General features: G+C 47.8%; 2 protein-coding genes across 5 annotated transcripts in view; both read left to right on the plus strand.

The window, feature by feature from the left end:
- Window positions 1–215: 215 nt before the first annotated feature.
- Window positions 216–8881, plus strand: KLHL36 (kelch like family member 36). Its single transcript, XM_083370880.1, has 5 exons — window positions 216–261; window positions 1272–1355; window positions 2097–3170; window positions 4070–4227; window positions 6505–8881. Exons 2-5 carry the CDS (start codon window positions 1296–1298, stop codon window positions 7058–7060), a joined length of 1848 nt encoding a protein of 615 aa, XP_083227006.1. The 5' UTR covers window positions 216–261; window positions 1272–1295; the 3' UTR covers window positions 7061–8881.
- A 982-nt stretch (window positions 8882–9863) lies between these two features.
- Window positions 9864–12417, plus strand: part of USP10 (ubiquitin specific peptidase 10) — a 28503-nt gene continuing 25949 nt past the window's right edge. For all 4 annotated transcript variants that reach the window (XM_083370796.1, XM_083370797.1, XM_083370798.1 and 1 more), the window contains exon 1: window positions 9864–10168. In XM_083370796.1, the coding sequence (XP_083226922.1) occupies window positions 10148–10168 (21 nt within the window). In that variant the 5' untranslated portion in view covers window positions 9864–10147. The remainder of the gene's footprint in view (window positions 10169–12417) is intronic.

Here is a 12417-nt window from a genome sequence, read left to right on the forward strand (position 1 = left end):
GAGATGAAGGCTAACGGCGAGGAGGGGGCGCCCCTGCCACTCAAAGCCTTGCGCAACAAAACTTAAAAAAGCCCCGCCCCTTCGTCTTTCTACCGCAGCGGAGCCCGGACAAGTCCCACCCCCTCGCTAGCCAGCCAGGCCCCCTTTTTTTGTTGCTCTCATTGGCCCTCTCCGCTGCCACTCCGGCCTGCCAGTTCCTGGTTGCGAGGCTGGGCTGGCGAAGGAGCGGCGGGGAAAGCAGGGTCTCCCGCGGGCAGAGCGGTAAGAAGAGCCGCAGCATCTCCGGCTGGCTTGCTAAGTCCAGGGATGCTGGGACTGAGGCATGATGGGAAACTCCCGCGGAACCTCTTTGCCGCAGGGTCCTGCCTTGACCCAGCGGGGGTGCTCGGCTTTTCCTGGGGGAGGGGGAGGCGGTTGGTCTCCTGGGGAAGGGGGGGAAATCTCGACTGGAGCCAAGGCGACAACAGGACTGGGCTGAAGCACACACACACACACCACACACACACCCACACACCCACACCCACCCAAACTGGTTTGCTTACTGCTGGCGTTGCAGTCCGCAAACCATGGTTCGTGACTTGGCGTGCCCAGAGGACTGTTTCGTGCAGTGGGCGAAGGCACCAGGCTAGAAAGTGGGAGATTGGGAGTTCTAGTCCTGCCTTAGGCACAAAGCCTGCTGGGTGATCTTGGGCCAGTCACTCTGACTTGGCCCTAGGAAGAAGGCAAGGGCATGCCAATCAGAAATCTTGCCAAGAAAACCACATTGGCAGTTGTTAAGACTCAGCACTGTCTCGAAGACACACACACACACACACACACACACACACACACACAATGGTAGTTTGTTTAGCAAAGCATGTCTAAATCATGTTCTTCTAGTAAAGTTGCCATTCCTCATAATTTCTTGATTTTCCTCCAGCATCCAAGAAACACTTTTAAAAGGGAAAAAAGGGTTTTGGGGTTTTTTTTGGGGGGGGGTGTTGCATTTTTCTCTCTGTCTACCAGCAACCAAATTTCTTACCCTTGGGGTTCAGATTTAAGATCACCCTTTGATGGAGGGAATAAATCCCTTTTTTGAGTAGACATTCTCCCTGTTCAAGGCACTCCAGCCTTGCAGGGCGATTCTCTCTGGGTCTACTCAGGAGTAAAGCCAAGAAGCTTCAGTGGCTAATATCTAAAACTGCTCGTTTCTTTTAGCAAAGAGTTTGGGGTCCTCTGCGAGACTGAGGCTGTTTTCCATTCACTGGTGTTTTTTTTCCAACCCTCCCCAGAATTGCAAGCTGCTTGCTGCCTTGATGGAGTGCCTCAGGCAAGTCAGATTTTCTCGCCCACCCAAGATCAGCCAATCCTCAAAGGTCTGGTTACTTTTATTTCCTTTCCACCTTTTGTTGTGGGGGGGGGCGGTTTCCAATCTCAGGGTGTTTTGAGAGCACCAGGTTGGGGAAGCTCATGGGATTTAAGGGCTTTTAGCCCTTTAATCAGCCTCTTTTTCTGCCCCTTGCTTTGCTGGCCTTTGCCCTGGGTGGTAATGCATTCCTCTCTTTTTTGTGGCTATTATATATTATTGTGAACAAGTTTTTAAAAAGTAAAAGTAAAAAAGTATTAATAAAGGAGAATGTAGCTCAGGGTTCACACGAGGAGCTCTCTGAGCCTGCTTCTTTTCTTGCAGCCATTTCATTACCCAAACTAGGTAACATTATCAATGCTAGAAGAGAGTGGAATTTGCGTGGTGGAGGAGGAGGAAGAGGAAGAGGAGGGGGGACGAGGAGGAGGAGGAGGACTATGGACTCCTTGGTGCACTCTGAGCTTGTTTTCTTGCAGCCGTTTCAATACCCAAACTAGGTAACTTCTAGATAACCTTCTACCATTTCAGAAAAGTGGTTTTCCAGTCTCTTCTTAAAAACCTCCGATGTTGGATCACCCACAGCTTCTGAAGGCAAGCTGGCTAGTTTCTATCTGTTGCTTCTTGTCTTGCCTTCCGGTGCTTTGGAAAATAGCTTGACTTATCTTGACCTACGATGCAAGCTATGTCCTGGCATACGACTCACCTCTAACTTGCAGGACATATTTTCTCATCCAGTTTATCCTCCTTTCAGGTGTACAGGTTTGCTGACCACTCCAGCCTTGTTCTTCAGAGCCTGAATGAACAGAGACGCTGCAACCTCTTCTGTGATGTGGTTTTAGTGGTGGAGGAGCAGAAAGTCCCCGCTCACCGGAACGTTCTAGCTGTCTGCAGCGACTATTTCCACACCATGTTCACGATCGGCATGCGAGAAGCTCACCAGAAAGAGGTTGAGCTCTTCGGCGCCACTTGCGTTGGCCTCAAAGCTGTCCTGGACTTTCTCTATGGGTGCGATCTGTTTCTCAACAGTGGAAATATCCATTCTATCTTGGAAACGGCTCACCTGTTGCAAATCTGGAAAGTGGTGGATTTCTGTTGTGAGTACTTGGAAAACGAGGTCAACGAAGAGAACTACTTATACCTCCAAGAACTTGCTTCCATCTTCAACCTCAAGCGCCTGGACTCCTATATTGACACGTTCATCATGAAGAACTTCGGCACTCTCTCGCTCACACCGGACTTCTTGCAAAACCTTCCTGTCGAGAAACTCTGCCAGTACCTCGGCAGTACAGGCGTGCAAGAGGAGTGCGAACATGACTTGCTGCAGGCGGCTTTGCGGTGGCTGATGAAGCACCCCGAGCGGGAAACGGAGGCCTACCGAGTCTTGGAGAACATCCATTTCCCTCTGATCCCAAAGAGTGACCTCCTGCACCGGGTCAAGCCGGCCATCTGCTCCCTCCTTCCCAAAGAAACCCGCTGCGAAGACTTTGTGGAAGAGGCGGTCAACTACCACAATCGGGTGGCCGCTCAGCCTGTCCTGCAGAACAAGCGGACGGTTCTCCGGAGCCAGGAAGAGAAGCTTCTCTTTGTTGGAGGAGAAGTGTCGGAGCATTGCTTGGAGTTGAGTGACGATACCTGCTTCCTGGACCCCAAAACGGGACAGTGGGTGAAGGAGACGCCGCTGCCCGCCAGACGGAGCCACCACTGCGTTGCGGTTCTTGGCGGGTTTATCTTCCTCGCCGGCGGCAGCTTTTCCCGCGACAACGGTGGGGATGCAGCTTCGAATCTTCTCTATAGGTATGATCCTCGGTGTAAACAGTGGATAAAGGTGAGGCTTGAGCTCTTGCAGATATTTTTTTTCTTTCTGTGTTTGGAGATACAGATAGTCCTCGTCTCACAACCACAGTTGAGGCCCAGATTTCCATTGCTAAGAAAGTTAAGCGAGTTTCGCCCCAATTCTGACCTTTCTTGCCGCTGTTGTTAAGTGAATCACTGCAGTTGTTTAGTCACACGGTTAAGTGATTCTGGCTTCCCTCGTTGACTTTGCTTGTCGGAGGGTCACAAAAGGGGATCACGTGACCCCTGGGACACTGTGACTGTCATAAATATGAGTCACTCAACGAACGTCTGAATTTTGATCATGTGACCCTGGGGAGGCTGCAAAAGTTGTGTGAAAAACAGCCGTAAGTCCCTTTTTCCAGTGCTGCTGTAACTTTGAACGGTCACTAACTGAAGTGTCGTAAGTCGAAGACTATCTGTAAAGGGGACAAGATTTCTGCCACCCCAAATAATAAAAATCAGTGTTCTCTAACTGTGAAGTTGGGGGGGGGGGTCCCAACAGGCCCTGGGCTACAACTCCTGGGATTCTGGGAAAACCCAAGTCAAAAAGAGAATTTAATGCTTTCGTTCAAGAGTGATAAAATATATGGCTTGGTTTCCCAGTGTCTCTGTCCACATGGTTTCTGTGGATGTAGTAAAACAGTCTTTCTGAAACGGTTGCCTTTAAAAAAAAAACAAAAGCACAAACATCTGATCGCAACCTATCAGAGACCAAGCAAATAATGAACGTATATAAATGAATGGGACTCGGGCAAATAGCTTGCATTTGGTCTGTGCCAGTCCTCCAGCCCTGCCCTAAGTTTTGACAAATATGTGGTTTTTAATTGTCGTTTTCTGTGACGGATGACCTTTGGCACGTTCTTGCTTTTCTCTCTCTCTCGTTCTCAGCTCGCCTCGATGAAGCAGCAGCGAGTGGACTTTTACCTCGGGGCCATCAGAGACATGCTGGTGGCTGTGGGTGGCAGGAATGAGAACGGAGCGCTGTCATCGGTTGAGACCTACAGCCCCGAGAAGGACAACTGGTCCTACGTCTCTGGCTTGCCCAGGTGAAACCCAGCAGATGATAAGAGAAATTTCTCTTTCCTTCCTTCCTTCCTTCCTTCCTTCCTTCCTTCCTTCCTTCCTTCCTTCCTTCCTTCCTTCCTTCCTCTTTCCTTGCTTTCCTTCCTTCTTCCTTGCTTTCCTTCCCTCCTTCTTTTTTCTTTCCTGGGCTGCCCATCTCACCTACAAGTTGACTTGATCACAGTGGGAAATGGTCTAAGTTTGAAACTTTTCACTTGGATGGAGAAAAACTTGACTGCAGGCCTAAACGTACAACTGGCCACTTAACAACTGTTCAAAGTTACGACGGACCTATCCAGAGCTATTCACAACCCATTTTCAGAATGGGTTGACAGACAAGACAGACAGACACACACACACACACACAGAGGTATCCCTCATAGTCACGTAATCACATTTTGGGCAACTGGCTCACCTTTGTGGCTTTTTGCAGGGACAGCAACTTGCAATTTTTTTGCCATTTTCCATCATTAAGGACAATGGATTTGCCTAACCATGATCGTAAAAACTGTCGTTAACTTCGAATCCAGTCACATGATACCTCAATTTATGACTTCCGACTTAATTCTGGATGCCATTACTGTCATAAGTCAAGGACGTCTTGTAAGACAAAGCAATCTGTTGGTCAGTTCTCATTCTTGGTGCTGCTGGCAAGGGGATGTGTGCGTTTAGAGCAGTCAAAGAACACAACTGTCTTTATCAAGAGGGCCAGATACGACCTTTAGTTTCGGAGGTGCGGCTTGGATTGGCAAATTGAATTGTGGGCACCAAAACTTGTCTGCCCAAGTTAAGAACTGTTGCATTTTCCCCCAATGACCTCTGCAAATGTTGGATCTGCCAAGAATGACCATGCATAGCTGGTTTCGATTAGGTGAAACCTGGCTCAAAAGCAGTAACTGAGAGAGATCTTGGAGTTTTAGTGCACAAAATCATGTAAATGTGAGCAAACGGTAAACCAGTGCAATCTAAGGTTGCATTAACAGAGAGACTCAATATCATGTGAAGTATTAGTATCGCTTTATAAAGCCTCAGTAAGACCACACTTGGAATACTGCATCCAGTTTTGCTCACCATATTATAAAAAAAGAAGTGCACTCAAGTCAACCACATGGCATACAGTCCCTGCTTGAGCAGGGGGTTGGACTAGAAGACCTCCAAGGTCCCTTGCAACTCTGTTATTCTGTTAATTCAGGCAACTGCAGTTGTGGCTCACCTGGAAAGCATCAGATTAAGGAGACCTCCGGAGAGAAGAGCAGGGAAAACTGGGTAGCATCAGAAACCTCAGCCGTTTCCTACACACACACACACTTACTTTTTTTCTTTCTGCCTATTTCTTAATTCTCTGTCCCAGCCCTCCCTCCCTGAGGCACTAAGCTGAAGCAACCCACAGGTATTTTCTTGCAAAACAGTCTTGAAATTAGGTCAGGGTTTGCCTCCAGCTCTTAAGATTACCAGCTGCTTACTTTTATGTCACGGCTGATATATCACCAAAGGCACTTCGGCAACGGAAGATTGTGCCCAGGGGGTCAAAAATAATTCAGTGTGGGGACACATAATTCAGATTGCATGGATTTACGTACTGCATAATGGGAAGGATCTCTCTGTTCCTGGCCCCAGAGAGAGCTACTGCAAGGCAAAATTCAAAAATCCCAAGTCCCAGCTGGCTAACTTTAGGCCAGGCCCTCTCTCTGAGCCCAACCCACCTCACAAGGTGGCTGTTGTTGAAAATAGGAGGAAGGTGTGTTGGATACGTTCGCTGCCTTGAGGTAGGATAAAAATAAATACAATAAAAATAATCTTGCAGTCAAAGAAGGCAGCCATTGGACTTGGCAATATGTTGAGTAAAATCAGATTCCCAGCTGAACAGAGTCCTTTTTTTGTGTTTATTTATTCATTCAATTTCTTACCAAGGCATTCTGGATGGCTTACAATTCTAAAATTATAAAAAAATGAAGAGAGTTACAAAAGAGCAAAAACATCCAGAAAATAATGCCCGCTTTTAGATCACAAGCCATCCTTTATTCTTGCCGATTTGCATGGGTGTGTTTCAACTCTTCGCTCATGTTATCTCTACTCTCTTTAGAATTTAATTCATGTATTTGAGAAAATCAAAACACAGGCATGTCCTGTTACACCACAGAGTAAATACTTAAATCTGGGAACAGGGTTTTGAAAGCATTCTCCTCCTCCTCCTTCTCCTCCTCCTCCTCCTCCTAGGAAAGGCTGCTTAAAGTCTAGTTTTGCTTTTCCTTCCACCACAGGTTTACGTACGGCCACGCAGGTGCTGTCCACGAGGAACTCGTCTACATTTCAGGAGGCCATGATTACCAGATCGGTCCCTATCGCAAAAACCTGCTGTGCTATGATTATCGGACAGATAACTGGGAGGAGAGGAGGCCCATGATCACCGCTCGGGGCTGGCACAGCATGTGCACTCTGCAGGACGACATTTATTCGATCGGGGGCAGCGATGACCACCTGGAGACCATGACACGCTTTGACATTCTGTTCGTGGAATCCTACAGCCCCAAGTGTAATCAGTGGACAAGAGTGGCCCCTTTACTCCAGGCCAACAGTGAGTCCGGCGTGGCCATGTGGGACGGCAAGATCTACATTCTGGGAGGCTACAGTTGGGAAAATACCGTCTTCTCCAGGGCCGTTCAGGTCTATGACAAAACGACAAAGCAATGGCAAAAAGGGAGCGATCTTCCCAAAGCCATAGCCGGCGTTTCGGCTTGCGTCTGCGTCTTGAGGCCCAGATCACACGACAAAAAGAAAAAGTCCAAACCGCAACGCCATCAGGATCGAGGGAGATGATGAATTTGGGCTTGGATCGAAGCCTGTCAGTACCTTTTCCTGATGCAAGTAGTTCTCAACTTATGATCACAATTGGGACTGGATCTTCCATTGCTAAACGAAGCGCTTGTTAAGTGGAGCTGTATCCGATTTACATTCTTTCCGTGATGGTTGAGTGAATCGCCATGGTCATTAAGGGAAACACATGGCTGTTAAGTGAATCCAGCTTCCCCATTGACTTTGTCTGGCTGGGAAGGTTGCAAATGGGGATCATGTGACCCTGGGATGCTGCAGCCTTCCTAACTCCCCTGCCAAGTGCCTGAATTTTGATCATGAGGACACTGCAACGGTAGTTTTAAGTGCGAGAACTGGTTGTAAGTCGCTTTTCATAGGGGTTGCTAAATGCATGGTCATTAAATCGAGGACAGCCTGTACAGACAACTGGTTTTGAAAACTTCAGAACAGTTTTTCTTGACTTGGGCTGGAGAATTTCCTCCCTTGTCCATCTTTGCTTCTCCGGAGTGGCGAGCAAACTGCACCAATAAATGTTACTCATCTTTGGAGTAAGCTCAGCATTAGGGCGCAAAGTCCATGAAGACGAAACCACAGAGCGTTTACAAATGGAGAATAAGGAGATGAATGTCAGAGATCTTCAGAGAGAGATCTTTTCTTAAAAAGGTAGAATCGTGTCAATAAAAAGCCTGTCCATCAAAACTCACTTTCTGTATTAAAATCCTAGTTTGGGGAAAATGGATGAAAAGGGAAAAGTGAGATTGAGACGGAGTAATGTTCAACTGTCCCTTATGGCTGAATTGTGATTTCTGAAACTCTTCTGAAGTACTTCATTTATGTATTCTGTTTTTAACAGCTAAGACAGGCATGTCAAACTCGTAACATCAACATACGTCGCGTGACGTATCGTGACTTTTTTCCCCATTGCCGGCAATCGGGTGGGTGTGGTTTCGGCGTGACGCATCCGGCCCGCAGGCCAGCAGTTTGACATGCCTGAGCTAAGAGGTTCCTGAAACGGTTTTTTTAACCCTACTCATAATGACACCCATGTTATGCTTTGGCCTGAAGATCTGATCAGCATCTGGAGGTAATTTAGCAGAATAGAGTTGGAAGGGACCTTGCAGGTCTTCTAATCCAACCTCCTGCTCAAGCAGGAGACCAATACCATTTCAAATAGTTGTCCAATCTCTCTTTAAAAACCTCCAGTGATGGAGCACCCACAACTTATGAAGGCAAAGCTTTTTCCATTAATTGTCCATGCCATTAATTGTTCTGTCAGGAAATTTCTCCACAGTTCTAGGTTGCTACTCTCTAAATTTCCACCCCTTGTTTCTTGCCTTGCCTTCTGGTGCTTTGGAAAATAGGTTTAAATGATTAGATTTAAGATTATCCTTGATTCAGGCAAAGCACATTTCTCATGAATTGGGGAAGCCTTTATTAGTAGAAGACCCTGTTTTGCTAATACCTAGCTGGGCACTGAAAAGTAGTTCAGCACTAGGGGCAGCGAAATATGGTCTTGCCTTAGACACAAAGCCAGTTGGGTGACTTTGGCCAGTCCTCTCAGCCAAAGGGAGATAAAGGCTACTTTTGAAAACAGTGTCTAAAAAAACAGCAGGAACTTATCACTGTAGTCTCTAGGAGTAAAAACACTGGGGAAACAACAATCTTTGAGAACTAATTTGTGTAGAAATATTATTCTTTCTTGTAAATGAAGCTGATCGTTTTTACAAGGTTTGCTCAATAAATATTAGCTTGGGGTGATGTAATCTCCTTTCCTCTACATCTTTTTATGTGTTTAATCCCAAATTTCAATTTCAAACAATAAACTGTTTCCAAAGAAGAGTTGGCTTTGTTTCATACTGATCAGCCAAGGATGCTGCTTTCCATCACCAGGATTCTGGAATAATTTTGAACTGCGTATATAAAGTGAGTAAAACTGTCCAGGATTCATATGAAAAGTCCAGCTGGATCACACACAACATGCTTGTTTCCTTCAGCTGTCAAAAATGGGATTGCAATATCACGTTTCCCTGTCACAGAGAGAAAAGCTGACCAGAGGTAAAATATTGCAGAAAAGTAATACCATGTTGTAGGAAATTTAAATAATTCCAAAGCAGACCCCCACTCCTTACTAGCACTGATGATGTTACCTAGTTTGGGTGATGAAACGTCTGCAAGAAAACAACCAGGCTCAGAGAGCACTAAGGACCCTAAGCTATAAAATTGCTTTTAGCAAAAAGGTAGCCAGTCTCTAGCTTCAGGTGGCCTATTCCGACACCCTGTTCCCTGCTTCTCAAAATCCAAGCAACTCTTTCCGACACGTGCTCTGGGTAAAGTCCAGCGCCTGCGCAGTGCCAATCAATCGCCTTCCAGTCGTGCATGCGCAAGGAGCCACACCTCTCGGGGCAAGCACAAAAATGTATTCAAATAAGCGCTCATGCGCAGACGGCTCTCTTCCCTCCCGATGGCCGAAATGCGCGTGCGCAAATGTCTCCGTCGTTCCCCTCGCGTGTTTATGGACACCCTTTCCCCTCCACCTTGAGGAGATGCGTGCCAATCCTTTCCCTCGCATTCATTCATTCCCATAATGAATAAGGTCTGTGCTCCTCAGGGCATAGCGATATAAAAACTCCCACGAGGCCCAAACCGGGGAAGACGGGATCCCACCGATCAATGACTGAAGCTAAGGAAAAACCTCAGGAGGCGAGCCGCGCTTGCGCAAGACTCTCCTCTCAGACCGGACCGCCCCGACGCTTCCCCGCGCGCCTGCGCAGCCAGCAGTTGGCCTCCCTTCCAGGCCTCAGCTCCGGAAGGCCCATGCGCAGAGAGGCGGGAGGGTGGCTCACCCCGAGCCGGCGAGCCCGGCTGTGGGAGCGCAAGGCGCGTGCCGCGAGCGCGCGTGCCGCTAGTGCGCAGGCGCCGCGGCCGCCCCTCCCCTCCCCGCCCGCCCGCCGTGTGTGGTGGCGGCCGTGCGCCTTTGCCAGCAGCCAGCCAGCGAGCGAGAAGATGGCGGCGGCGCTCGCCGCGTGAGGCGCTGAGGGAGACGGCTGAGCCCGCCGCCGCCGCCTTCTCCCTCAGGCGAGGAGCCGGGGCGCCATGGCGGTCCACAGCGCGCAGGTAAAACGGCCGTGGGCCCTCCCGCCGGGGCGGGAACACGCCGCTGGGCTGGGCCTGCCTGGTGCCTGCAGCTCCGCGGAGCCCTCCGAGGCTCGGCCACGCTCGCGGGCGGCGGAGGCAGAGGAGGGGAAAAGGGCCCGTCCCGGCCGGGGCTGATGGGCGCTGTGGGGCTGGGCGGGGAGGGGGCCGAAGCGGGCCTCCTCTTCCCCACAGGGCCTCTCAATGGGGCGGGCGGAGTGGCTGCTGGGCCGGGGCGAGACGGGCCTGCCCGGCACCCCTCCGGGCCCCCGTCGGAGGGAGGGCTGTCGGTCATGGCGGGGAGGGGGGCGGCGGAAGAAGGCCCGCAGCTCGGGCCCTGCCGGAGGCTCAGCCGCCGGGCCCGTGGAGGGGCTTCCGCGCAGGCCTCAGTCGGGCGGCCTGGCCTGTCTCGGCCTCCTCTCTTCGGCTTCCCACCTTCTCCGCCCGGGTCGTCTGCATGGGAGGACTCGGGCTGGGGTTGTGGAAGACGGCCCACCGGGGCTTCTCCTTCCCAGGGAAGGGGGGGCTGCTGTTGGCCTTCTTTGGTTGGGGGGGGTTGGCTCCCAGGCCTGGTTTTCCTTGTGGCTCGGGTGTCTTGCATGGGCTGGGTGGAGCTGAAAGTCCAGGTAAGGGTGAGGATTGGATTGGAGTTGGAGGGAGGGAGGGGTGTGTGTGTGTGTGTGTGTGTATGTATATATACACAAACATGCGCATACACATTAGCTCAGTATTCACCTATTCACACACATGCATATGTACTTGTGTGAATAGGTATGTCTGGGGGTGTATTCACACACTGATCCAATGCTCACCTATAAATACACATATATGCATACATACATGTGTGTCATGTATACACACAACCACACTAATCCAGGGGTTGCCTGTATGCATACATACAAGTGTTATATGTAAGTATACACATAATCTTACTCTAATGCAATGCTTGCCTATATGCATGCATACATGCATTATGTTTTGTGTGTGTGTGTGTATGCACTCAACCGATCTTAACTAATTCAGTACTCACCTATATGCACACATACATGCATATATATATATATATATATATATATATATATATATATATATATATATATATATATATATATATATATGGAAAGGATGAATAGCTGGGAGGAGAGCTGGTAATGAATTTACGTTTTTTTGTAGCAACGTATTAAGGGCGAGATAAGACAGATTTTTGGCATCTTTTTATTGAACAGAACATTTTAGTATTTGCTGATGGCTGTATGAGGTGGGAAGGTTTTCTTCGCTGACTCTTGTTTTCTTTGTTCACAATTGTAGGTTTTCAAACATGCTGTTAGGAATGCAGTCAGGAAACTTATCGGGATGCTATATTTTAAAGTGATGATATGCTGTTTAGGTAGTGAAGAGGGTTTTTAACTCTTGATTTGGGTGTCATGAAAGCACCTCATGTCCACTTGATTTTTATGTGGCATTTTTGCCTGAAGGATGAGATGTAAAACATACTCCAAAAAGCAACTTGGTTGCATTCCTATTTATAATAGTCAAGAAATACATAGTTGTAAAAAAAGGGGGGAGCTGTTCTGTCTGGAAGGTTTACAACTTTTGTGTATTGCACCCCATGAATTCTGTCTACTCAATTTAGCAAATAGAACTTCACTCTTTATGTTTATTTGTATGTGCATACTTAAAAGCAATACTTTATAGAATATTAGCTGGCCATGTCAGTTTGGACTAAATGTTTCAGGATTCTTCGTTGTTATTTTGTTGATGTCATCAAAGTTTTGTTTTTTTAATATAAAGTGCTGCATCAGTGCATTTAAAAAACCAAAAAGGAGTGTGGATGTTTTGAACTGGTATTCTCATGATTTCTGCTTGATTTATTGTTTAGCATTTCACCATAGGTTGCATACTATGTCCTTAGGTTTTGTTCTTTCCAGTTTTGGCATAGGAAGCTAAAATTGAGTGACTTCTTGAAAAGGCAATCAGTTTGGCTCTGGGAGACATGCATTTACACATAGTTCTTGCAAATCTATGTAGATATTGCATTTTCTTGGTGTCACTTGCTGAATTGATCTAATAGTTGATGCCTATATTTGTATACACAAATCTCATATATCCTGTACTTAAATTTCCTTTTTGGTGTTGTAATTTAAATAGCAATAACTGCCAGCCAGGTAAGCCCCAACTTCATATATTGCCTCTATGTAGCTAGGAATCTGAATTGTGCTTATATCTACCAT

Source organism: Vipera ursinii (genome assembly GCF_947247035.1).
Source record: "Vipera ursinii genome assembly, chromosome: 10".
NCBI lineage: Eukaryota > Metazoa > Chordata > Lepidosauria > Squamata > Viperidae > Vipera > Vipera ursinii.

Coding starts and splice junctions, on each gene's coding strand:
- KLHL36 (XM_083370880.1), top strand. CDS start 1,296: ATGGAGTGCCTCAGGCAAGTCAGATTTTCTCGCCCACCCAAGATCAGC. Junction 3,171..4,069: donor GGTGTAAACAGTGGATAAAG/GTGAGGCTTGAG, acceptor TCTCGTTCTCAG/CTCGCCTCGATGAAGCAGCA. Junction 4,228..6,504: donor TACGTCTCTGGCTTGCCCAG/GTGAAACCCAGC, acceptor CTTCCACCACAG/GTTTACGTACGGCCACGCAG.